At 35.4% G+C, this 27727-nt stretch overlaps 1 protein-coding gene across 1 annotated transcript; it reads right to left on the bottom strand.

The window, feature by feature from the left end:
• Positions 1-20: 20 nt before the first annotated feature.
• On the bottom strand, positions 21-26733 carry LOC129239674 (uncharacterized). The gene is made up of 3 exons (XM_054875369.1): positions 26509-26733; positions 761-890; positions 21-675 (listed from the first exon to the last, which is right to left on the bottom strand). The coding sequence occupies exons 1-3, from the start codon at positions 26600-26602 to the stop codon at positions 327-329; spliced, it is 573 nt and encodes a 190-aa protein (XP_054731344.1). The 5' UTR covers positions 26603-26733; the 3' UTR covers positions 21-326.
• Between the last annotated feature and the right edge of the window lie 994 nt (positions 26734-27727).

Genomic DNA, 27727 nt, shown 5'->3' with positions numbered 1-27727 from the left:
GCTAAAATGCATTTATATATACACCTTGAATGGGCTTAACACTAAATTCTAAAGTAAATTTATATATATCAGGTAATTGTGTGCTCTATATATTTATGCTCGTAATTTTTTGAAAATTACTATAAACTTTTCGTAAGAACAAAACAAACGAAAGAGGCTTTTGCTACAACCTCCCCCAATCAGTCTTCACATTTAGCAAGCGCGTCCTCGCTTTGTCAATTACAACAGCGAAACAAACATGCAGCCCAGCCGAAATATTGTATCAATCCGCGCATGCGCATAAATTCGTATAGCTGAAATCCCTCATGCTTTCTTAATTGATTTCCTCAAAATCGCTCAATATCCACAGTGGTTTCCTTCATACGCAGTTGCGCATCCACCTCATCACTCCAGTGTGTTTTCTTCTTCTTTGGTTTCGACAAAGTGTTGGCCAAATTTAGTTCGCTATTCATGAAAGCTGAGTTCAGGTTACCCGAAAGATTGCCCGAAGAAATTACCGAAACGGTTGGATTGTAAATTGGCGTTGCTGGTACTGAATTGCCTTCTTCGAGGCTTGTAGCTCGTGTATAGGTAGTCGATATGGATGAGCGTGTGGTGCTCTCATTCAAACTAGAGTTGCGTGCAAAATTGTCTTTACAATTGTTTGTGCGCGGGCAATTTTTGCAATGTTTCGCCCTATGAGGAGGAGAGAGATAGTACAAAAATAGCAGTTACACTTTTGTTTAAGGGGAAAATTTTCATTTGTATTGATTGCTCTTACTTCTTGTCGCTCTTGCAACTGAGTAGGGATATTAGCACAGCTAGAATTATCATGGCAGCAAAAAGGCCCGAGAGGCCGGCAATCATTGTCATCATCTCATGTGGCTCGCCATCGGAAGTCACTTTGGTTACTAAAATTACAAGAATATGAAAGTGAATTTAGTTTTAGCTTTGAATTATTATAAAATATTTTTGATATAATTTAAAATATAAACTGAAGAAAATAATTTGTATAATCTCATAAGTATCTCAAAGCAATGAGGAGCGCAGGTATGGTGAGAAATACAATTGTGCGAGTAACTTCAGCAGCCACATCATCGGGGACTCGGCAGCAGAATTCTGCGCGCTCGTTTCACACGCATTCACACACTCGTCCAATCAATCGTTGTTCAGTTCATAAATAATTAGATGCGAAACTCTTTCATTTGAGAGAGCGTATGAGAGCTCGTTTCAATACTTGACAGTATTGCCATTTCCTTGGTTGATGAAGTAAATCACCAAAAATAACTGACGAAAACAGTTCGTTTTTGCGTTAATCGGAAAATGTCGTGATTTAAATATTTAAATTGTTTGTTTTAAAATAAATTCAATTCAAATGTAATAATTTAAATTAAATACTAGGCAACCGCGCACTAAATACTAAGCTTAATGGTGGTGGAAACTGAAAATTCCCTATTTTTGTTTAAAAAATACCCATTAAATGTTTCTTCGGGAGGGACGGAGTAGGTGCAGGTATTAATTACGCAGAGCTAGACATCAGGCGGCTAATTAAGCTCCCTGACCATTGTAATATTTTTCAAGCAGAAATCTTTGCGGTAGGAAAGGCTGCAGAAAAAGTACTAGCAAGGCATCGAGCAAGTCCAACATAAATATATACGTTGAAAGTCAAGCCGCAATGAAGGCAATAAACTAATATGAAATTTCATATAAAAACGTTTGTAGGACCGGGAAGATATAGAGAGACTAGCGGCAGACAGACGGTTACACATCTATTGAGTATCCGGACATAAGGGCAGGAAACGAAATTGTAGATGAGATTGCCGAAAGCGCTGTTTACAGACAATTCACACAAGAAAACGACATACCGAAACCTTTAAATACGGTATACAAACGCATCGCTGCGGACATGAAAACACGGATAGACTGGAGGTGGAATAATCTAACCACTTGTAAAACCGCGAAAAACATGTGTACACAGAGTGCAGATAAATCCATCCGATTCGTACTAGCTCTGTCTAGAAAAGAAAGCAAAACTATCGTAGGTATACTAACAGGTCACAATTTGTTAGCGGCACACGCATACAAGATGGGAATTGCGAACAATGATAGCTGCAGATTTTGCAATGAACTAGAAGGGAGAGAGAGAAACTCTTGAATACCTTCTATGTTCTTGCGCTGCACTAACTAGAGCCCGAATGAAATGTTTAGGAGCTCTACAAAATGAGAGGTTAGAATGTCTCTCGAGGTTAGAGCTTCAGAGCTTACTTAGATTCGCAAAAGACGCAGGCTTTTTACAAGACGCCTACTACAGGGAAACGTAAGCGTCAAACTAAATGTGGAATCACTAAGAACCAATAAGTGTATGTGATGGCTTTCAGCCAGCCAGGTCAACCTAACCTAATCTTCTTCCTGTGTGGCATTACTGGCGAATGTTATAAAAAAACTTTTTGCTGCCAGCTTTTGCTTCAAATTGGAATAAATAGTAGTCCGAGTTGAAACCCCATTTCCATTAATTCTGCGATCACATCTACTGAGGCGTGAACTGGTGCATTGCCGTGAAGGAAAGGGAAAATCACTCGACTTCCTCCATTCAAACGAATGTCAATCACAAAGAAATACACCGATCTGGCTGAAACTTGGTGCGTGTTCTTCCAAGAAATGCTACCAACTAAGCACAGTAGGGCCACCTCTCTGACTTCACATCACGTCAAGAACTTTTTAAATGATCTTCTTAGTTGATGGTGTTGGTTTTGGTTCTTAAATAGGCAAATCTCTTCACTACTTCGTACTTATAACTGCGCACAGTGACTCAACCAACGGAAATGAATTTGATACTAATTTTGGCTATAATAAACCGAAAATACTACAACGCATTTTCTAGCTATAGAATGCAGAACAAACCTTACACTAGTTTTAATCAATAACAGGTTTAAAAAAAAATTTTGCGAGCGAACCATGTACGGACATACAAATAACCAAAACAAATGGTAAACAATATGAAATAATATTATATTTCTGTTAAATTAGAAATCAAAGAGTTATAAATTAAATATAAAGGAAATAAAAGCATATCGGATGGCTGGTGACATATTTGCATACAAAATTTTGTTTCGACGTGAAGGCTTCATTCATTCATTTTATAGTTGTACGCACGCCTACACCTGAAGAGGTCAAAAAACTTTGGTCACATTAGATTAACATGCATATCTATCTATGTGCGTGTGTGCATGTCAATTAGCAAAGCCACGAGCCGAACAGGTAATGCAAATGTGAGTGCTATTGAGTTTAATGGGCACTGAGAGAGACAAATGTCGATTAGTTGTAAATTAATAGGGCGGCTGGAAATCGCAAGGGAATAATGTAAAATGAGTATAATATTTACATAGTTATACGAGTACATACATGCATATGTAAAGTAGTGCTCGGTAATTTACCTACACACCCTAGAATGAGGGCGTGTTTAGCTTGTCTTGAATTAAATGTGAAGCTAAATGATGCATTAATTCATTGATGGGGTCGCTTTATGACATATTCAATATAAATTACATCAGGTTACTGATCGGAACTAGAATGGCAAAGAGCCAATAAAAAATTGATGTGCAATTTAATAACTTGAGGCGTTTAAGTGTCTAATTTGAGGTTAAAAATTTGCATAAAATCACTTTGCATTCTGCAACAAAAAAATTTCCTGCTGCGGCAGCTGCATTCGTATTCGGAAGCAAAGCAACTTTTTCGGGTCAGCCAAGCCATGAACCTATGTTAACTATCTACTATCAAATGCATTTCATGATGACAAATGCTTGGAAATGTGCGTTTGTACATATATATATATATATGTGTGTGTGTGTAATGCATGACGGATATGCGTTTGAAAGTGAAAGTGAAACATTTACTATTTTTAGTGACAATTAACACATTTTCTAATTTGTTTTTAATACGCGTAAGCAGCTGGTGCCTCCGCCGGCCTATTTCCTTTCCGTAAAGTAATTAATTATTCTGAAAGTCGACTTGATTGCTGACCTGCAAAGCTGGTAGAAACTGCTGTGCAGTGTAAAAGTAATTCAATTTCGTCTTGTCCTTTCAGAAAGAGAAATGGTAGTATTTTTTCTAAATTAATTACTACTATCATTATTTATGCATATATCGAGTAGGGTACAACCCCCATGTTGGCGTGCCGATTCAGAGAGCGGTGACATAAATCATGTTCTTAATCGCTTAGATAGCAACGGTAGAGCAACGGTATGCGAGTGCGTAATACTTCCGCTACTAAGCTGACGGTAGATAAATCAAATATTATAGAACAATTTTTTTCTGACATAGGAGATATACGAGTACTGTTTACGTGGTTGTGATTGTTGCTGTAGCAGCATGAAACATTTCCCATATATTTTTTGAAATTTCTTAACTGGTTATAAATCCTCATCGTTCCGTTAACGTAGAAACAACTGTGGGGAAAGCGTTTTTTTTTCTGTATAAAAACCAAAAACAAAAACGAGCCTGCACTTTGAAGAAACGAGGCGTAATACCTAAGCGATAAAAAAAAAAACAAAAATTGTTACACTAAAATTCAATGGGCTATAAAACTGCATAACCAGAAAAATTCAAAAAAATTGGTTAAATAGTTTAAAGTTTTGAAGTCATTTTGAAAATTTTCGAACAATTGTATACAAAGTTTGAAACTTTGCATTTCATTGTTTTTGTTGTAGAGGGTGGGCCAAATAAGACCTACTAATGTTAAACACAAATAACTTTTTTATTTTTTGACATATTTATTTTTCTCTTTTTGTAGGTTATACTCGTAATTGAATTGTTAGAAATTTATTATGGAACCCTACAGTACAACACAACGTGTTAAAATTATCAAGTTTTTCTATTCTTGTCAACGATTAATTGTTTTAACGCAGCGTAAATATAGGCAACATTTTAATTCCAGCGCAATACCATTTAAATGGTTATGTCAACAAGCAGAACGGTAGATTGTGGGGCTCTGAAAATCCAAGGGCAACACACCAACATCAGTTGCACCCATCTAAATGTACTGTTTGGTGCGGAGCCACTAGAGTTATCGGTCCATATTTCTTCGAAAATGAGGATGAAACGCCGGAATCGATTTCAGGAGCTTCTTACAGAACATTGATTGAAAACTTTTTGCGGCCAATGGCGGAGCAGTATCCTAATTTGTGGTTTCAACAAGATGGAGCAACTACGCATACTGCTAGGCAGTAGTCTTTAGTCATTAGTAGGTTTTATTTGACCCATCCTGTACTATGAACTAAGGTTAGCGTACGTTAGGTTGAAGCTGTTGTCCACTGTGAGCCACACACAGGCTTATAGCCCATTGTGATGTCGCGTGGGGAGCTTGTCCTTATCTCTCCTAATACCAGTGCGCACTTTTGTAAAATTTTAAAAGATCCTTGATTTTCACAGTACTGAGATCTTCCAATTCATTAAAAGATTACTATGAACTAAATTTTTATAAAAAATTAGTGATGTGTTCACAAACATAAACATAAAATTATTCTATGGTTTACATCGACCTTTTTTTCAAATTTTTACTACCTTTTCCTGAAAGTGGTAAACTTATGCCCCTTTTTCCCTTCCCCTTCCAAATTGCAACAATGGGTTAAGTAGTACGCGAAATCAGTTGTCAAACTTTAAACAAAACCTTTTATTATGGAACTATGATGAAAATAATTTTTTTTTTTCAAAAATAAAGATGTTCAACTCAAAAATGCTCGCTTCATCGTTGTCATAGAGGGTTCGGAGGTAGTGTTCGAGTGTACACGTGTTTATAAGTTTACGGAAAAAATAAAATTTTTTTCATGAAAAGTAGATCTCCCCATTCACTTTAAAGTTTCTTTTGATAAGCGAACAAAAACTGTCAGCCCAATGTAAACACTTTTTTTATATTGTGAACTTTTTGAAAAGCAATAAATACCAATTATCAGCCTGAAAATTCGTGTGGCATGAGAGATTTTAATCGCATGAGTAAAGAGTACAATTACAGTGAAACCTCGATACAAAGAATGTGATGGACAAATACTAAATAATATTCCTACATCGTCAAAAACAGCAACAAAAATTTTTGATAAAGATTTATTGGAGGTTTGCACTTCGACCTCATGGCCTTTTGTGACCTTTATACAATATATCGAGATCTGAAGAAATTTCAAAAAAATGTCTTACACCAATGATTTGTTTATTTTATTACTCTTCATGCCGTAATTACAATTACCGTAAAAGCTTTTATCGTGAATACCTTTCATAAGCGAGCATTTCTTGTACCCTATGATCAAAAAGTACCGGGAATGTTTAATTTAAACGAACCGCGCACGTGGGAACTGGTCCATATTTTTTTTTTATGTTGGTTGGACTGTAAGACACACATCTGCCACTTTTTAGCACCATCGGATCATTAGTGTCTGCCTGGCCGGTCGGAAATGGGGGCAAACAATTCTTGGATTTTGCATGCTGATAACACGCCATCGCACCGATCCCAAATTGTACTGAATCATTTGACCAAACACCAAGTAAATACCATCGTGCAAGTACCGTATCCACCTGATATGGCCCTGTGCGACTTCTTTTTGTTTCCCAAGTTGAAGTTACCACTTCGTGGAAGAAGATTGCAGTTGATAGAGGAGATCAAAGAGAATGCGACGAAGGAGCTGAAGGCCATCCCTTCGTCAGCCTACCAGGGGTGACTGGATTAAACGTTGGCACATGTGTTTTGCTTCAGACGGGCCATATTTTGTAGGAGATAAAACAAATTTGCCTGAAATTTAACTCTGTTTTGTTTTATTTAAGCATTCCCGGTACTTTCAGATCATAGGGTAAGCGGACAGCACCGAATTTTTGTGTTTGGTACGCTTTAGCGAAGCGCTAATTGGATTCTTTGAGAATCATTACTTCAACCAACCAACGCTTTCGGTATAAGAATATGTACCTATGTCCGTGCAAAGTCAGAGAGATGGCACTACTGGCGCGTATCGAGGCTATGTTTAGTTAGTAGTATCTCTATGAAGAACACAAGTTTCAGCCAGATCGTTGTATTTCTTTGTGATTGGCATTCGTTTGAATGGAGGAAGTCGAGTGATTTTCCCTTTCCTTCACGGCAATGCACCAGTGCACGCCTCAGCAGTTGTGATCGCAGAATTAATGGAAATACGGTTTCAACTCGTTTCGCATCCCCCTTATTATCTAGACTTGGTTCGCTTGGATGCCTTCGACTAGTATTTGTTCCCCAATTTGAAGAAATGGCTGGCGAAAAAAAAATAATTTATTCAAAGGAGGAAGTGACTACAGAAACAAGTGGCTTTTTTCAGACTTAGACAACACCTAACATTCGGAAGAGACCAACCAGCTAAAACAGCGTTCAACGAAATGTATAGCCCTAAAAAGGGATTATGAAAACAAAAATAAAATAGCTTCACCCAAAATAATTAAGTAGTTTTTATTTTTATTCGGATTTTTCAAAGGATTTTTATTTAGAAGCTTTTGGACCAAAATAGAATTTAAATACTCAATATTTTCTCAATATTAAGAAATTTAAACTTAATCTTTCTGTGTTGTAAAATTTCATTAATTGTGCCGTTTTTTTTTTGAAAGTGGGGTAAGTCCATTTTATATTATATGGAGATATTTAAGGGTTTGCATTTGAATGGTTTGAAAAATATTGGAATATGTTAAAGCACTGCTTTTATGTTTTTTAAATATTAAATTGATTTCAATTTATAATGCAATCATTTTTTAAGTGTGAATAACAAAAATGTATACTTTTAATGTCTTCAGAAGGACTTACACCGCTTTCAAAGTGAACAAAAAGTCAAACAGTGAGCCGTTTTCTTTGAAAGTGGTGTAAGTGCATTTTGACAAAAAATTAGTTAGTGATAAAAAAACAATGAAAATTTTAACAGATTTTTTTGCAGTTTATAAATAAAAAATGATAGTAAATTGTATTAATTTTTATCATTAACTATTTTTTTGTCAAAATGGACTTACCCCACTTTCAAAGAAAAGGGCTCAATTGTAAGACATTTCTCTGTAGACTGAAATAAATAATATATCTATATAAATATATCTAGGTGCATGGCAACACTCCTTACATTAAATACTCTTTCCTTCGAATGATGTTCGCTATATTGACGTTTCACTTTCATTCATTCATTCATTGAGTTTCAGCGTTTCGTGGCTGATTTATGTCGACATCAGCTTTAGTCATTTTACCAAAACAATTCGGTAAGTGATATAATCTTTCAAAATCGTGGATTTTTCCTGTATTCACTCCACCGTTGAGTGATAAGATATAGCGCTAGCTGCTGTTTTTGTCATAGCCAGATAAGCGGAGAATTCAATTGAATTTTAGAAGTCAATTAGTCTCGAATAAACAGCACGCGATAAGGGGTTTTTACAAAACTAGTAATAAACAAGTTAAAAATAAACTCTACGTAAGTAGATTAAGTCTGTTGAAAATTAAAAAAACAAACACTCAAAATTATAATCAAAAATAATTGTAAGCTGTTGTCAATAATTTTTGCGACGCAAAATGAATCATATTATCCGTGAAATACGTTTTGAAATGTTGAAAATATACTTCCAAGAAAGCTGATGCACTCCCACAATAGTGCGTATTTTTAAGAATAAGGAGAAATTTCGCTCGACCATCCCTTGTATTCGCAAATGTGTGAATAAACCTCGCAAAATTGGCAATTTAACTGACAAAATAAGCCAACCTCGTGAACGTTCGTGGCGCTCAACGAAAAATATTCATACTATTGGGAATAGTGTAAGAGCTCTGTTAAGGGGTTATATACAGTTAGAATTTTCAAAAATCGGTATTTCTTTATTTTTTTATATTCTTTCAATGTACAGCTATTTAAGAATACACACAAAAATATTAATATCGTTTCGGTGAATATTTTTGAAGTTACACGCAATTTTGAAAAGGCGTTTCAGAGTGCTTGAAAGTACCTTCTCAAACTTTAAATGCGATTTTCTCAAAATGGTGTTTTCAAAGTCGGTGACCAACATTACTCGAAAACGGCTAACCGATTAGTCTCAAATTTTAACACGAGCTTCTTAAATATATTTTTTAGTAATTAATCGAAGATTTTTTCTCACCGATGAATATTTTTTTTTATAAACAATTTAAGACCGAAATTTTAGTTAGAAATCGATTTATTTTTTGAGAAACCGTCATTTTGTGAAAAAGAAATTTATTTTGCTTATTCCTTCGTTTAATTACTAGATTTAACATTACTTTAACGAAATCTGTTTGGTTTTTTAATTTTAGAGGATCCACCGGAAAACGTCTTTTTTGACAGAGCTCAGAGGGAGATCAGCTGTAGCTCCTTTCCTAATAAATATTTTTACTACTACTACTTTTACTAATACTAAGTCTTAAAACACAGTTAAAAGATAACATAATACCTGTGTGTACAAATTTGTAGATCAATAAATTTAAAAATTTTCTCGGAAAAAATTCTGGAAAATTCGCTTTTTTTCGACCTTCTAATTGTATATAACCCTTTAACCAAGGCTTATGCTGGAAACAGTCACCGACGTAAACGTCTCCTGTCAGTTGTTACGATCAAACTAATGAGAACCCCATGTAAATGAAAAATTACTTCCTTCCGTATAGTAGTATCGTAGATTTTATTTCACGGTTTTTGAAAATTCCCGTAGAACCCTGTCAGCTGATTGCTCTCTCACCACACAGTGTTGCCAAGCAGTACAATTAGAAATCATTTACAAAATAAACTTAGAAAAATTATAATTTTTATTAAAATAACTTAAAAACATAAAATTATTCAACAGAATTTTAATTACAGAAAAATAAACTATTTGCATTTGTTGGTTTTTGGCTTTGGTTTATTAAACAATGAAAAATTGTAACTGATAACGTGGATGTGTGAGAACCGATGTATTATGTAAATATGTAACTAAAAGAACGCAGTTGTTCTCTACGGGATGAGTATTGCTCAGTTTTGTGCTCGTTAGGGGCTGCGGTAAGGGAACTACGTAGGTCGGTCACTGTTTTCAGCATTAGGCGTAACTTAGGCCAACCTACCATACCAGCATAACCAGATGTCTCTGGTTAAACTAAACTCCACTTAACTTAGAAAACATAGAGAGCCATAGGTTTTAGATTCGTAAGTTATGTATTCCACGTAAATTGAGATCCGTGAGCGAATTATGTTGCCGTATGATTTTTTCACTTATTTTGAAAAATATTAAAAAATAGATTTTTGAAATAGAAATGTAAAACATATGGAAACTGGTCAAAGCGAAGATATAGACAAAGCAAAGAGTTAAACAAAACAAAACTGTGTGAAGATGGACAATGGAAAATATGGCTGGTGCAGTCACATTACCATGAGTATCAACCTCTAAACTGAAAGTTAAGTCCAAGTGTTGGCTAACGGAGCTCTGAGCCCGATAATACCATGTCAACATCCAACTCAACATTAGACGAACCAGACTTTTCAGTTCAATTATGCATAAATACTAGTCTCAGTTGCTTTTAAGGTTGGAATTAATTCAGAAATTGAAAACAAACAAGCCGTTTGACTTTTGCTGGTGCCCAACTCCATTGAAATATATAAGGTGGGCCATGTAAAATTTGCTTTTTGAATCGGCTATAAAAAAAATCAAATCAATATTTTTTTAAACTTTTTTTTTATTTTGAAGATTGAACATTGTCATTTATGAATGAAAAATAATATCGTTTAAATGACTGCCACGACTGGCTTTACAGTAGACCATTGGATCAACACAATTTTTAAGTACATTTTCGATTGTTTGGGCTCCAATTTCATGAATGGCAACTTCGATTTCGTGTTTTAAAGCATCAATCGTCTCTGGATGGTTCGCATAGCATTTGTCCTTAACGGTTCCCCACAAAAAATAGTCCAACGGGCTTAAATCACAGCGCCGAGGTGGCCAATTAATATCGGAATTCAAAAACGGTATCCAAAAGTTCGAGTGTAACTTTGGCAGTGTGTCAAGTTGCACCGTCTTGTTGAAACTAAATGTCGTTCATGTCATCCTCTTCAATTTTTGGAAACAAAAACTCGTTAAGCATGTCACGGTAACGCTCGCCATTTACTGTAACCGCGGAAGAAGAAGGAGACTCACCACTTTGGAAATCGGTTTTCGATATTTCCCAATTTTGTTCAAGCGTATAGCGTCCCATTTCGTAAATGTCAAACCTTTAAGTAAATTATGAATTATGAATTTGACATGTTATTTGTGTTACCATTCTCAAAAAAATAGGTGGTTCAAAAAGCAAACGCTATATGGCCCACCCGTTAGCTACCAGATTAAAAATTGTGATTATTATTATTATTTTTTTGTTGACCACCTTCCATACAATTCCAATTGAATTTTATAAACTAATAAAAAGAAAAAACTAGTTACGCATTTACAGTATTTTTTCTCCGAACGTACAACTCGCTTGTGCAGACATCCCTCCCATAACATATTATTACCTTTCTTTTAACTTTTCTCACAAGCGGACAAACTTTTCAGTCGCTTAGGTGTCCGCCTAATGAGAACCTTTTTTTGAGAGGTTTGCCACTGCCTGCCGAGGGGCGACCGCTATTAAAAAAGATTTGGTCTATCATTTGGTCTTTCAAGCCCGGGATTGCGAAATTACACACTGCAAAAATGTAAGATACCAAAGCAAGAAAGCCGGTGTGCAGTTTTTAAATTTCCAAATATCATATTTTATTTTAACAATGGGGCAAACTCGAATTGCGAGTTCGCAAATCTCCAAGCACTCTAACCTGCAAATATTCAGCGCATGCGTCAAGTCAGTATTGTTGGACGGAAGTGAAACATGGTTGATCTGTAACACCATCTCATAGAGGCTACAACCTTTCGTCAACAAATGCCTCCGCATCATCTGTAGAATATTCTGGCCGAACACCATCAGCAATGTCGCGCTGTAAGGATCAACAAGTGAGGAACCCATCCTATGGTAAATCAAACGCAGTAAGTGGTGATCGATAGGTGACACGTAGAATAGCTCCAGATAGCATCATGAGAATGCCACTAGACTGGAACCCGCAAGGGAGCAGAGGTCGCAGCCGGCCAAAAAATACTTGCAGACGGTCGATGTTGCGCGAACTAGCAGATACCGATTTCACATGGGAAATTCAATATAAAACTTCAACAATTCCTGCATCCGTCACACAGTATACAGCGAAACTAACTTCTTTTTTGTGTGACGGGGGAATGACTTTATAATAAAAAATAGTAAGTGTTTTCACGGGACCAAAATGAAAAAGGTTAAAAAAAAACAACCAATGAAATAAAACAAAAAAAAAAGAACAATTGTCATATAGGATTTGAAAGCCTTTGTCGTAGTTGGGAAAATTTAAATCTTTGTATCAAATATATTAAATGAATCATCCAATTTGGTTTTTGAATAACTTTTTCACTAAATAAAAAAAAAATGATTTTGAGTTATGAAAATTTGTATTTTTATCGTTACGCGCTTCATTGCTTGTTGGTTGGCATACTGCCATTGTCTAGTTCGCAGGTGCCAAATATGATTAACGTACTTCGCCACTTGCAAAAAATAGAAATCTTCTGATAGGCTGATTAATTTTGCGCCACCTTGCACATGTACATTTGCAGGTATAAAAAATGCGACGTACAAGCGTAATGAGCAGAAAATGGGCCCTTTCGCGCGTGCGTTTACTGATTGTGGACACTGAAAAGAATTAAAGAATTAAATGCATACTTACATATACACATTTTGCCTTACATTATCGCACTCCAACTTTCAATTGATGCATTTAATTGAAAAATAATAACTTTCAATTTTTACATTGAGAGTAGTTTTTTTTATATTAAAATGCATTAAGTCATAACTCAGCGCTTGTGTAAAAGTATACACTTCTTTCTGTGAAGGCAATTTGTAGTTGGACAGTAATTTTTCTTTACACTTTACTCTGTTATTTTTTTAATATAAGTCCCGTGAAAACTCTTACAATTTTACGCCCACTCTTTCTAATATTAAAACAAAAATTACGGAAAAAATAAATGGTGTTTATTCTACCATATCATTAAAAAGAAACCAGTCAAAGCCCCACCCTTGTAATATCAAACGAGACTGTAGTATGTCCAGCTCCTGCTCTAATTAAAATTCCTTTCTTATTCTATGCATTCCATGCACATTTTTCTGTTGAAATATGAAAATTAATTTGTTCAGTTTTTTGCGCTAAGTGGTTCATTTGAAAATTCCAATGCATTTTGAATAAAATTATGAACGCATGCCCATTATACCTATGTACGTATGTATATATGTATGTATATCCATAACGAAACCAGTTATTATTTCTTAACTTCATCACTGCCAATGCTTTGAAATGCATCTTTCTAGTTATTTTTGAAGTTCAAGTGATTGTAATGCCGCACTTACGTACTCGTATCGTGAATGGCAAAATATGCACATACATACATACCGTCTCCTATTTACAAACCCAACGAATAGTGAATGAACGCAGCTGGCAATGACACTGACAATGGGACGGGCATATGGCTGTTTACTTTCGACACCCCAATGGGTGCATACATACATATGTTCGCATCAAACCAATAGTTATGCAAATACATACATGCATGCATATGTAAGTAGCTATGTATATATACATATATGCGCACTTACTTCCATGCAAGCACTTCAACAAATGTTCATAATATATGCAAGCACGAATGTATGTACGTAAGATGTCAACGAGAAAGACAACAATGCTTGCATTGCTCTAAGTGACTTCTACTCGTGAGAGTTACCTCCATACCTATGTGCATACATACTCGTACATGTATTTATTATGTGTGACAATTGCTATTATAAATTCAATGAACTTCGTGTGCTTTCGAAGCTGCGTCATTTTATTATAGAAAACGTGGTTGATGAAAAACGAAAATTCTGCTATGCATTGAATAGTTGAAAAACCAACGCTTTAGAATGTTTCAATAGTCCAAGGGAATAATGACGCATTTGATTTTCGCACATACCATATACGAGCATGCCTTGCAGGAAAAACATAAGCAGGAGGTCAATTCTCGCTCTGTGTAAACGTGAATTGAAAAGTTTTACACTTACGACTCGCGTTCCTTGTAAAAATGAAAAAAAAAAACATAAAAATATTTTCACATGAAAAATGTCTTTTCTTTTCACTGACAATTTGTGTGTGAAAACATGGAGAGGGAGGTATGTGCGAGTAAAAAAACTTTATATACCCGGAAAGTTTCTAAAAAGTTTGTTTAAAAAATTTAAGAATTTGAAGAAAATTTGAGATGTTTTTTTAACCAGCAAAAAACTAGGATTTATATGCTTATTCTTATATCATAGAATACACTCTACTTTTATAAAAGTCAATATCAGGTCTATAACAAGTCGAATTCTTGATCTCCTTATGTTTCCGATTTGAGTTTTAAGTTGTTAAATTAAACTGCTTTTTTTAATTTTTTAATTCACTTTTTTCTAGCTTTTTGTTCATTACGAAAATTGAATTAAAATTATTTTTCTGTAATTAGTTGGCGGCCCTCCATTTGTGGAACAACATCAAGACGCACACCACAAATAGGAGGAGGAGCTCGACCAAACACCCAAAAAGGATATACGCGCCAATTATATGTATATATGTATATAGTTATATAATATGTAGTTGAAAAACTGCCATCGCTACTATGATATTTTCAAAAGCAGTTTTTCAGGTTTTTATGGTTACAAAATCGCTATGAAAGCCTAGTTTTTCCGAACAGTTTTTCAGGTTGTGTTGTAACTTTAACGTGAGGAAAGTTGTTTGTGAGTATGGGCGCATGTTGTTGGTAGTTTATTAAGCGGGTGCCAACTAATATATTAACTTCAAAAATTAAGGACAAAACAATTTTACACGAAAAATGCAGCAAATATTGTGTAATTAATATTTATTATTAATATCTCTTACCAAAGAAAAAGAGCTTATTTGAAGTATTTTATTTTAAGCTTAAATATTTTGGTACAATAGAATTACCTTTAATTACCTTTAAACAATAGTTTTAAAGAAATGTAGCTTATGAATAAATGTTTTCGATAAAAACGAGTGAAAACAAAAATAAATGAATATGAATAAATTTTATTATTGAATCTTCCACTATTTGAAAAAATTGTATTTTTGCAATGCTCAAAATATCACTACTTAAAATATTTGTTGGGGAACTAAAAGGCACTTCAGGTGCTTTTTTTTACTTCACGTTTACACACAACGAGAATTGACCTCCTGGTGGAAGACATTTTTTATTCACAACTGCAGTATTATGAAAATTTAGTTCCAAAGCAGTTAAATTTGCTTCAGAGTAGTCAATTTGAGGTTCGCATCTCGGTGAAACACAAAAATTAAGAAAAAGTTTTTTCTAATAGCGGTCGGCAGGCAATGGCAAACCTCCGAGTGTATTTCTGTCATGAAAAATCTCCTCATAAAAAATAGTTACCGTTCGGAGTCGGCTTGAGACTGTACGTACCTCAACAGCATCAAGACGCACGCCACAAAAAGGAGCAGGAGCTCGGCCAAACACCCAAAAAGGGTGTCCGCGCCAATCATAAAAATAAAGTCAATTTGCGGTTATATGGAATGTATCGGATTCTGAATTATAATTCATCCCATCTAAAGTACTGTTAAAAAAACTGTACCAAAATGCATTATTCAAACCCTGCTGGGGCTGATGATCTTTTCGACGTTTTCAATACTTAAAACCCATCTTACGGCAGACGTCGTAAACGTGAGTTTATGACGAAGTCCTACCAAAATGAGAAATGTGTTGAGCTGGAACTTCATAGCAAACATTCCGAGCGAGGACAAATCTTGCAGCTGAAAGCCATAACGCTTGGAATGCTCGGCTTTATATTGCATGAGTATTTGACTATGAGAAGGTTCTATTCACAGTGGGTGCTGCGTTTGCTCACTGTTGACCAAAAACAAGAACGTGTTGATGATGGCAAAACAGTGGAAAAACATCCACCTCATTCGCCAGATTTGGCTGCCAGCGACTACTGACTAATGTATTAATCGCACCGAAATTTGGTCTGTTAACACATCTCTCAGCCTGTTGCACGTGATTGAAATAGTAGTGCCTTCGAATTCCTTTGACTACTCGAGTGTATTAAAGTTTAAGCACGAAGCTTCAAATTTCTTAATTCAAATTTTTAACTTAACTGCGATAAAATTGGAAAGGAAAACGTAGAATGCGATATAGCAATTATGAAGGAAGAAGAGCTTTAGAATATTGGACCATTTACGGGTACTTTAACACTACAACTTTTTTTATGATGCATTCCTCTTTTGGTCTCAAGTTGATCAAAATTATTTGGGAAAACTCGTTTAAAACTGAATTTACTAATAATATTGTATTGAAGAGTGTTTAATAAAATTTAACGGAGCATATTTTTGTGTAAAATTTTAACTCAAAATTTCTTACCCGTGTGGCTAATTTGAACGCTAATTCTTAAATTTAAAAAAATATTAAATTTTCGGGGCCGATGAACGGTTAAGATGCGCCGCAATATTATTCCACGGAAATTTTTAGTAGGGACCTTCTCAGACCAAACCAGTGTGCGATAAGAAACAAAAGTACGCCGTTAATTTATTTCCAATTTAGTTTTACATATAAGCTTCACAGAATTCAACAAAACGGCGATGGTAACATTCCATATGCGCAACCAAAAAGTTGTTGAAGAAATTCTAGATCAGCGAATGGCGTTTTCGATGGGAATCAGCAAAATTCCGGTCACGTTGGAAGCACGCGGGCTGAGCCTTTAAAATTAGTTTTAGAATTAAGATAATTTGTAAAGGCAGTTGTCATTTTGGTTGCTGCGCAGTGTTATTTGTTATTTTAATTACACACTTCACGTGTTTCGATGAGAATTGGGTTGACCCGTTTGAAAAAAGCGGCAAAAACTATACCAAAATTGGTTGCTTTTCTGCTAGTTCCAAAAAAAAAAACTAAAATAAATATTCGCGCAAAGCTCACCAGTCGCTTATAAGGCTTACAAGAAAACTAACTCGTAATACAAAACGCGCCGAAAGTAGTTCGCAATCAGAGCCTGCCTTTGCGGGCTGGTTAAAATTGCGCGCGTTGGTGTGAATGTAAATTTCTTTCCAACTTATAAATAAAATTTTAATTAACGAGTTGGCCACATGCGCCGCACAAATACAGAATCCGTTCTCGTTTATTATCAAAACTTAAATGCCGCTTCCATTCATTTTTAGCTGCTCTACCTTAAATTATTTTAATCGGTCTCAAATTGTGTAGATTGCTCACACATACATACATTCATACACACATGCATACATATGTATGTATGTATCTTTTTTCAATCCTTTAATGTTGAACTAACAGCCGCTTTAACTCGTTTGCCAATTTCCCCAACTGTTTACCATAAAGAAGCATTAGATACAGGGTGATCCATCTAGCGTTAGCAACTTGAATTGCTGATTTTCTTAACTTTAACAGCTAAAATAACTTACGTCTTGTATCAGAGATTTAATTTATAGTTAGACGCACGCAAAATGCAACGCTCTTCCGCTTGGAAAAGGTAGAAAAATATTGAAATCGCATAACGAGCTGAAAAGGTGATCTCAATTGACCTCATAGACGAAGTGATTTGACTACATTAAACTATTTTGTGTGGGGCAAATGTTACGCCACCCACCATCGAGGGTTGTTACTCGTACGAGAGTTTAAACATCAAACTAAGTTGTGATTCCTGAAATAAGTGCCGAATCTCGCGGAAATATATTGCGAGCCATTGAAGTCATTTGAATGAAATTGTGTCCGATGCTTAATTCCAAGGTTTATGCTTTCCCATTAAAAACTTCATTCAAAAATATTCATTCATCTTTTATTTATAGTCGAATTAAATTAGATTCGAAACGCTGAATGGACCACCGAGTATTTTCATTATCATTTCATTAAGCAGCAAATAACTTTTATTAATTGATTTTATGTGAATTTATAATTAAATGAATTAAATGCTCGTATTATAAAATGTTTGTTTTATAAATTTGTTGAAAATTAACATTTTTATGGTTTTTATAATTAAATTCAACTTTCGAACAGGCATTAGCAAGCCATCAAAGCGGGACGAATACTATGCGAAAATTTTTTATTTCTTATTCATTAATTTTTCATGTTCCATTTTCATGAAGTCATCAGCGAATTGAACGGTTCTTCTCTTGCATATATACACATATATATCTAATTGACGCTTACACCCGTTTTGGGTGTTTGGCCGAACTCCTGGTCCTATATGTGGCGTGCGTTTTGACATTGTTCCACAAATGGAGGGACCTTCAAGTCGACTTCGAATGACAGATAGTTTTTTATGAGGAACTTTCTTGCATAGTCGTAAATAATTGGCAATCTCAAATTAATTTCATTTCATTTGTACATGTCTTCGACTGGAAAGTAAAGAGTTCAGTAGTCGAGTGTACTTGACCCGACACCCAGTTTTCGGTCAACTAAAAGAAGTAAGCTCGTATATTTCACACGCCAGAGCACCTCAACCAAGGCTTAGGTTAGACTAGTTTTTTGTGGCAGTCGCTTTAGAATAGCCAAATCACTTAGACCATTTTGATCCGTTGTAGTACCACTACTTATTTATTCATCATGGAATCGATTAGACGCTCTTATGAAGCGTAGGATAGGTTTTATTCCAACACCGGATAACTCCGTAAGAGAGCCAAATGAGTATTTTCGTAATAACCTTACTCTAGTCCTAACTAAGGCTGGGCAATTACAAAGAACTGTTTCTTCCTCGTCTCTACAATTTCTGCAGTATTCATGAGAAAATACTGCTAGCCTAGAAGAGTTCCTACCTAACAGCAAATGACCGGTGACACAAGCCACGACCTTCCAGATGTCCTCTCTTGGGAGGTTGAGCAATTCTCCGGACCTTGAAAATGGTGCTAATATCATTTAGAGCTACCAGGCATTCCTAAGCAACCCCCATTGATTTGATGGCAGTCTGGCCGTCCGAGAAAATATTTATCGTAGTTTTTGTTACGGCGTGTGTGTTAAGGTATACAGTTACCTCCTTTATGGCTAAGACTTATGCCCGGTAGACGCCGCAGTAGTCCGGAAGTCGGACAGATAATTCTAGTTCTAATTCTTTTGAAAAAACGATAAAGCCTACTTTCTTTTCTAGCGGATCCATCGCGTAAAAATTTATTTCCCCTCTTTTACATGATCTTTGAGTTTGCTACTCTCTTCTCTACTTAAGAGATTCCGAGATGATATGCCAAGAGAGATTCGTTACACGCAATGTAGCAACGGTTTGGTTTGAGTATCTCTCCGCTCTTGTCCAGATCTCAGTTTTACCCGATATATATGTCCATATATATTTTTATTTAAAGTCTTTATAAAGCCCTTAATAGCTTAGTGTTATACTAACTTTGGCTTCGAGGGGATCCAATGACAAGTCGACGGTGTCGGTCCAAAGGGAAAGAGGTGTTAGCAATGTTGGCTTAAGAGACTCATGTGCAGAGATTGCCAGTATCGTGCAGAGCTTCTTCACATATCAGAATCTATTCTCTCTAAGTATGAATTCAACTGTCTATAATATCGATAACGTAATTGAATCAAAGTTAGGTGGGTCTCAAAACTCGAAGGAGTGACTACTCGATTTGGTGTCCGATTGTGGCATTCATAGGGTGCAAATTATGTTCATAGTCCATCGAGTTCAGCATGGATTACGTTTTACTAGAACTCACTTTAAAGCTCAAAGTGATACGAGGTCTGTTTGAAAGGTTCGCGCAAAAATAAAAGCTACTTAACTGTTTGGGGTAAGCCATTTTGTGGAACAACATCAGGACGCAGGCCACAAATAGGAGGAGGAGCTCGGCCAAACACCCAGAAAGGGTGTACGCGCCAATTATATATATAAATATAAACATTTTGTATTTTTCGACATAGTCTCCCTTTAGGCTTGTGTACTTCGACCAACGCTGTTCTAATTTGTTGATCCCTTCCAAATAATAGGATTTCTTTAAGTCTGATAAATAGCCACTCGTTTCGTTTGAATAAACTAGTTTTACCGCCTTCTATCAGTTCAAATTCGGGCTCAAATAGTAGTCCGACTCATCTAAGGGATCCAAGTCTGCAGAATAGACGGCGATATGAAACGCGCCATTAATTTGGCTGAAACTTGGTGAGTGTTCTTCCAAGAGATGCTACTAACTAAACATGGCCTGTAGTTTCATCTCTCTGATTTGGCACATACTTTTCAAACGACCCACGTAAAAGTGTATAGGAGGCGTTTACTCGTGATTCTTAGGCTACCGTCCCAGTAGCAAATTCTTACAATATAAGAAGCTGTGCCCTTACCAAGGTATGCATACACATAAAAATTAAATAAAAAATTGAATTATTTTTTGTTGAAGAAAAACCGAAATTGACCCATGGTTGGTAGCTAAATTAATTTCCTCATCAAGAGAAAAACAAAGCCAAAAGCAAGCACGTGACAGATGCATTAACGAAAGAATTCCCAAAGTAGTCCACAGACCAAATCAGATTTCACAATTCATCGATACTTTACGAACTTTTACAACAACTATTAAAAACATTTAATCTTATAACCTCTTAACATGCATGCCTACATTTGCAGGTATCAATTATTTTTGCGTTCGAAAACACATAAAAAAACAACACCAACAAAAAATTAACTACTGCGGTATAATTTCCCATGTGTGTGTGTAAATTAGTTGCTCGTTCACACCTTCTTTATAATCCCGCAATTATGCAAACGCAAAAACACTAGTAAAGGCATGCGTGTTTAACACGTTTTACCACTTTTCCGCATTGGCTGGGATGGTCGGTAAATGTATTGTGTGTGTGTGTATGGTGTAGACAGCGTGGCATTTGATTCAAGCGACTGAAGATGAACATCAACAAGTTAAGTGAGTAAATTGATGCGATAATAGAATGTCATGGATGCAATTGCAAAAATGGAAATTATATGCAGATGGAGTTGTAATAAAATAATAAAACCAGTCTACTTAACATTGGTGTGCATTATGCATGCATGAATGTTTGTAAATATGTGTATGTATGTAGATGTGTGCTTAGTTAATGATCAACAAACTTGAGCATATTTGATTGCGCACAAAAAACCGGCGTCATATTTCATTCAAAAATGCATTCTGAGACTCCTTAAAGTAATTAGTTTGCACAAACTCGTAGTGGTCTGTGCAAACTAGCTTGCACAAATTACTAAATTGTACTGAGTTTTGCAAAAAATCAAATATTTATAAATCATATCTACAATAAATTACTTGCAGCGCTTTGATGCCCATAGAAAAACGCACGAAGTTTGCGCAAACACAGTTAGCACAAATAAATTCGTATCATCTATTTTAAGCATAACCTACAAGTTGCGTGTGTTCTATACCTATTTCGCCGCCTTTCATCTCCGTTTACTTCCTGCAAACGGGAATTATCCGTTACACTTTCATGCGATATTTTTTGCATGTTGCGTTTCAAGTGCGTTGCATTAGTATGTAATGTAGGTGAGTTTCTAAGCTTTTACACCAGTTCATATATTTATTATATTTATTTTAAGGTCGCGAATAGCAAGTCGTGGAACAATTTCCGACATGCATTGTGAGATTTTCACGTGAACTGTTGGAATAATCAGAGAATTGATAATCGCATGTGTATATGTGTGTATTTATGTGTTGTAGTAGCCCTGCAGGAAAAGCCAAGTTCAAGTAGTTCAGGTACTGTTACTTAATGGAATAAATCGTGGCAGTTCGTTATTGACTAAAATAATGGGTGTTTCGCCGAGCTCCTCCTCCTATTTTTGGTGTGCGTCTTGATGCTGTTCCACAAATAGAGGGACCTACAGTTTCAAGCCGACACCGAACGGCAAATATTTTTATGAGGAGCTTTTTCACTGCAGAAATACACTCGGAGGTTTGCCATTGCCTGCCGAGGGGCGACCGCTATCTTATCTTATCTTTTATACTTTAAATTCCCTAAAATTGGTTATTTTGTAACATATTAACTATAATTTCTTTCGCTTAGGTTAGGTAAAGTGGTTGTCTTACAACGGACCCAGGCCAAATAGAAGCCCCTTGTGATAGCACTGGAACTAACTCATCCTTACTCCACTTGGTCCTCTTTAAGCCATCCTTTGGACATTACAAAAATCCAGTTAGTCCAGCCAATTTTATATATGCAACATCCGCGAAGCTGTCCGGAAAAGCGATTCCGAGTAAGTTCAACCTTCTTCTACACAAAGCCATGCATCCGCATAGAAGAGGTATGTTAGTAGGAAGAGGTCATTTCGTAGAAGATCGCCGTGTTAAAAATGCCGCTGCCTGACTGGATATTCTAGTTCATAACTAGTATTTTTACCTACAGGGATGTAATTTATATATACGCGTATATGTTGGCTCATGTGCATATTTCCGATAGCTATTCTAAGCCTTTTTCAATGTTAGTCATGTGTTAGCAGATATGTATATGCATTCTACTCATTGAAATTAGAATATCTGCTTGTGCCTGCACTAATTAACTATTAATAAAGTGTCGTCAAAGTAAATATTTAGCTAGCGGCAGTTGCTAAGTAAGTAGCTTTGTGGTTCATATCGCACTTCCTAGCATAATCGCAAGGCAAAATCTAGAATGGAATTCCCATACTGGTGCTTCCGTCACATTGATGGGTGGTACTATGAAACTCAGCACAAATTGAGACTTTCCTAAAATATTGGAAAAGGCTTGTCAAAGTGATTGTAAAATATAGTTGAAAGGGAGGCAGGACAGATGTATTATCACGAGTAGCCTAAACTAAACGAATAGCCACTAAACTAAACTATAGTTTATTCAGTTTATTCATATATAAATCCAGTCTATAAAAATACAAGTTTCTTAAAGACTATAGGCAAATAAAAAGTTTATTACTAAAAGCACCAAAAATAAATAATCATAAAAACTTAGCAACAAAAGGGTTTTAAAGTAAAGAGTTCAAAGTTTTAGTAAATTCATATTTCGCTACAGAAAAATCAATTAATTTAGAACTCGAGATCTTATTTCAATCACTAAGTGCACACGCAAGTGCAATTGGGGCATTGCGTGCATACTCAACTTTCCAATTAGCAACATAAAAAGGGAGTAGTACTCGTAGCCTTTTTTGGGAAATATATTGAAATTGACACGATCTAATAAAAAAGAACAATGCAAAGATCCATTAAATATGCAGGGCAGTGAGAGTGCAGTTCTTCCAGCTGCTAAGTTCTAAAGGCTTATTAGAAGCAAGTGAGAATTATAAGAAAGCGTAGGCTCGCCAAACTTCAGATATCACAAAGCAAATTTAAGAAAGACCTTCCGAATCTGCTTAACAGAATCACTGTGGCATAGTCTCCAAACGCACGTAGCATATTCCAAATTGGAACATACGAAAGAAATGTAAAGCAATTTAAGTGTATATGGATCAAAGAACTACGCGCAGTTCCGCCTAGCAAAGGCTAATATAGGAAAAGACTTCCTAACGATATGGCCTATATGACTTTTAAATGTGAAATTCGATGAAAAAAATAGCGCCAAGATCTTTTATTTCATCAACAGTTTCTAACAAAGTGTGAGATATTCTGTACCGAGTCAACAAACTTATGAACTTTTTCGCAAGAGATTTTGAAGCATTTCTTTCATTTCAATATTCAAAGAAAGCTGATTCTTAGTACACCAGAGATGCAAATCATCAATATCGGATTGAAATTTATGATCTTTTTATGAAGATCTTTTATGAAAGAAAAATGTTTTAAGTCATCTGCAGAGAACAAAAAATTTGTCGTTTAGCTAATTTTCAGAAACCAGTTGGTTCATGAACCACTACATCACTCGAAATTGTAAAAATATTCCAGAACGTCGGAAGATTTTTTCAATTATTTACTTTAAAGTCAAGAGAAGGTATAAATGGCACAAATAAAAACTCTAAAATATGACGACTAATGGCGTCGTATGGCGATATCGTCAATTAGCATCATCAATTGCTTTTGTCCCGCATAGAAAATAAGGCCTTATTCTTCTCAATACATAGTTGGCAAATTTTGGTGACATATTTTTTTTAATTTTGACAGAAGCTAAAGTTATAAGGAAGCTAAAGTTAAAAATAAGACTTTTAAATAGTGACTTAGTATTGCAAAACCGAATCGGAGCCGTTCAAATGGCCTCACTACTTGAGAGAATTTGAGCTTGCGAGGATGCCTTTAAGAGCTTCATATAAAATTCGTCAAAATGCAGACACGGGGGTTCTTATTTATTTGATGGACTTATGTATTTTGGCTAATTTTAAGGTTGTCATATTTTTTCATTTTTGAAATGACATATACCAAATTTTGAACGGAAAAATGTATGTTTTTATTATAATTTAATAAGAATATTACGAGTATACAAATATCAGTTTAATTGGCAATTTAAAATGGTCAATTAGTGTCAAAGTAATAAATTCTTAAACGTTCCGACAATTCCGACTCAGCCGCTCACAAATCTTTATAAATCTTTGTTATCTCTAAAATGATTTAATACAAGTATGTAAGGTATATATGTGTGTGCATGTAAAGTATTCCTAGACATTTCGCGACGGGCTTTGTTTTTGTTTGTGTTTGCTATATTTTCGGTACTTAGACCGGTGCCACAGAAACATTCAAAAACGTATATGAGGACTTGAGTTATAGGTTGTCTGATGAAATGATTTTCCCAACTGATTTAAACGGCTAAAGTTGAGTCCTTCAGTGATAGTGTTACTCTGCTGAATAGTTGGCAGCCAGACGATTAAGGTCACTGGATGCTCCTTTCTTCGACAACCTGGGGCAGTGCGCCAACCTAAATCAGATCAACCCTCTCCGTTACAACAACAGCTCTAGTTAGCAGTAGTTATCTGCCCGTTAGAGGTTTCATAGTGGTTAAAAAAGGCGATTTAGTGCCAATTGGAGAGTGCCAATCTGGTACTTCAACCATTTCACCTACCTCGTCACATCGGTGAACGTATCAGCAATCGTACAAAAAAAAATTGTGTGAATGGGATGATGACATACGAAAGCAAACGGATCGTAAAGTCTTTTCAATTCTCAATTAGATTTGAATTCTACTGTGTTTTAGATTTGATTTTTGTTTCACAATAAATGTGGCATTTTGATAATTTAAATTAAATAATTTAAAAAATTACTTGAATCAAGCAAAACCTCACATTTCCCGACTTTGTTTTTCTATTTAAGTGCAAGTGATAGCAAAGGATATATAAAATAATAGGGAAGCAGCAGAGAAATCTCAATCGCGTAAACATTTTATAATTTATTTTAGAAAATTTATTGTTAAGCTCAAGTCGCATTCAGTAAAGCTGGTGGTACTAGACCAACAACTAAACAAAAAGTATTGGCAAAATAGAAGAAAGAGAATGAATTTGTCTTCTTTCATTCTGGGCTTACAGCCACATATACACGGCGAAATAAAAAAACAAATCAGCTGATTTACCGATATCACCTTTAATAGATTCGCCTTGGATAAACCATTCATTACATATTTTTAAAACGTTTTCGTTTGCTAAAATAGCAGAGGTATGTGAAATAATGTCGGTTTTTCTGACACTGCTTTTACTTCGGGTTCAATTTATTATAATTGGCGCTTACACCATTTTAGGATGTTTTTGCCGAGTTACTCCTCCAATTTGTGGCGCGCGATTTGTTGTTGCTGCACAAATAGAGGGGCCTACAGTTTTTGGCCGCTTCCGGCAGATATTTTTATGAGAAGCGTTTTTGGAGGAGCTCTTATAAAAGCAAAATTTATTTAAAACTTTCTTTTATTTAAAATAATTTCAGCTAACTTAAAATTTTCTCCATTTATTATACACAACCAAGGCGCATTCATTAAAAGTGGTGGCAATAGACCAACAACAATCTTTTGTACATTTTATTGTCAAAGCAAAGTACTGGCAAAGAAGAAAACAAAAAGTGAATTCGCCTTGTTTTATTCTGAGCTGACAGCCACATGGACCCGGCGAAATAAAAAAAAAAAACAAATCAGCTGTTTTACCAATACCATTTTTAATAGATTCGCCTGTGTATACAATCAATTTTATTTGTATAAATTTTCAAATTTGTTTACTTTTGCATTCACTTAAATTCAATTTCGTGAACGGATGTCATAATCGCGAAGCATGCGAAATGAAGTAAGTTCACGTATACCGTAGCCCGAAGCGTGAATATTTCAGTAACGAGTTATACATTCACCGATTATTGAAGCCCAAGTTAAATTTGCACTGACAAACTGAACCTTAAAGTTAAGGCCATCGCCTTAACATTGCAATATGGCATTTCAATTATTTCCAAACGTTCCCCGCTAATGAAATTCATCTCGGTAAAAATATAATATTTCATTTCACTTATTATAAACCTTTAAGATCACATGAAGTCTACATTTATATTGAAATCCCTATATTAGTTTTAGAATAAGAGCGGCAAAAGTTTTCAAAATTTTACTCACTTGAATCTTCCACCACAAAGCGCTTTGTGTGTGTTGACTTCATATACGGATCCATTTGCTCGTTATTAAGGGACGTCTCCAGCTGGTGCGTCATACAAGTTTTCGAATTTCGAAATTGTGGGGAACCAACACTATTTGTAAAGCTTTTAGAGTTTTAGCTACCCTGCAAACCACACACTTTTCCAACAAGCAAAAATTATAATTTTTTTGTGAAGCGTAGGTTAATGATCTGCAATAAAAAATGATATTCAGTTCAATTTTATGTTTAATTAGCGTCATTTGGCTGTGAGGAAACAAAGAGGCAAAGTGAAAATGAAATGTAAAATGAAAATTGTTGCCGCATTTGCATTTTATGATTTTTTTTTGTGGGTTTGAGTAAAAGCTACTCAATTGAAAACCTTTGTTTGTTGAAAGTATAAAACATTTTTTTTTTGCTTTAGTATTATTTTGAACAATTTAATTTAGAATGCTAAAATTGTTGACAGTTATACAAAACTAATGACGGCAATTTGGACTAGAATGATGGAAATTATTTACACAGGTGTCAAGCGATTACTTTTTTATGCCAATGTTCCGCTGCTGTGAATATGTTTTTTCACGTGATTAATATGATGATTTATATATACGAGTATGGTTGCTTTTTTAAGGAAAATATTTTTATTAGTTTTATAAACTATTGCAGAATCTTAAATAAATGTCTGATGAAATTACTTATTTATTATACAAATACTTATTTATATAAATAAGCTAGAATTTTTTAAGGATCTGAATATTAGATGGGATAAAAATTGGTTTGTGCTACTGAATGTTCCATTTGAGCTAAATATTTTCAATTTAGCGCTTTTCTTGGTCATATTAAATAAGGTACCCAGTAATTTATGCCAGCCTCAAATTGACTCAAGTCAACTACAAGTTGCTTAGGCTTAACAGTCAGGTCGAGCTTGCCTGTGAAGTGCGAAGAAGGAAGTGTCAATGGATTAGTCACACACTTCGAAACGACGACGACAACGTGGCCAAATATGCGTTGCGACGGAACCCGTTTCAACAAGTAGGGCGTGACCTGGTGATGATCAATCGAATCCGAAATGGCAACTCTCGGCTCATCAAGGAGCGAATTGGAGGTCGTAGCGCAGAACCGTATCCGACAGCATTCTGGAGTAGTTGACGCCCTATACTCCACTAGGAGTTAAGGGAAAATGCATATATATCAAGTAACTAA

This window comes from Anastrepha obliqua, chromosome 2 (genome assembly GCF_027943255.1).
Source record: "Anastrepha obliqua isolate idAnaObli1 chromosome 2, idAnaObli1_1.0, whole genome shotgun sequence".
Lineage (NCBI taxonomy): Eukaryota > Metazoa > Arthropoda > Insecta > Diptera > Tephritidae > Anastrepha > Anastrepha obliqua.
The sequence above is the reverse complement of the archived record's forward strand: the minus strand, read 5'-3'. Positions and strand labels throughout refer to the sequence as shown.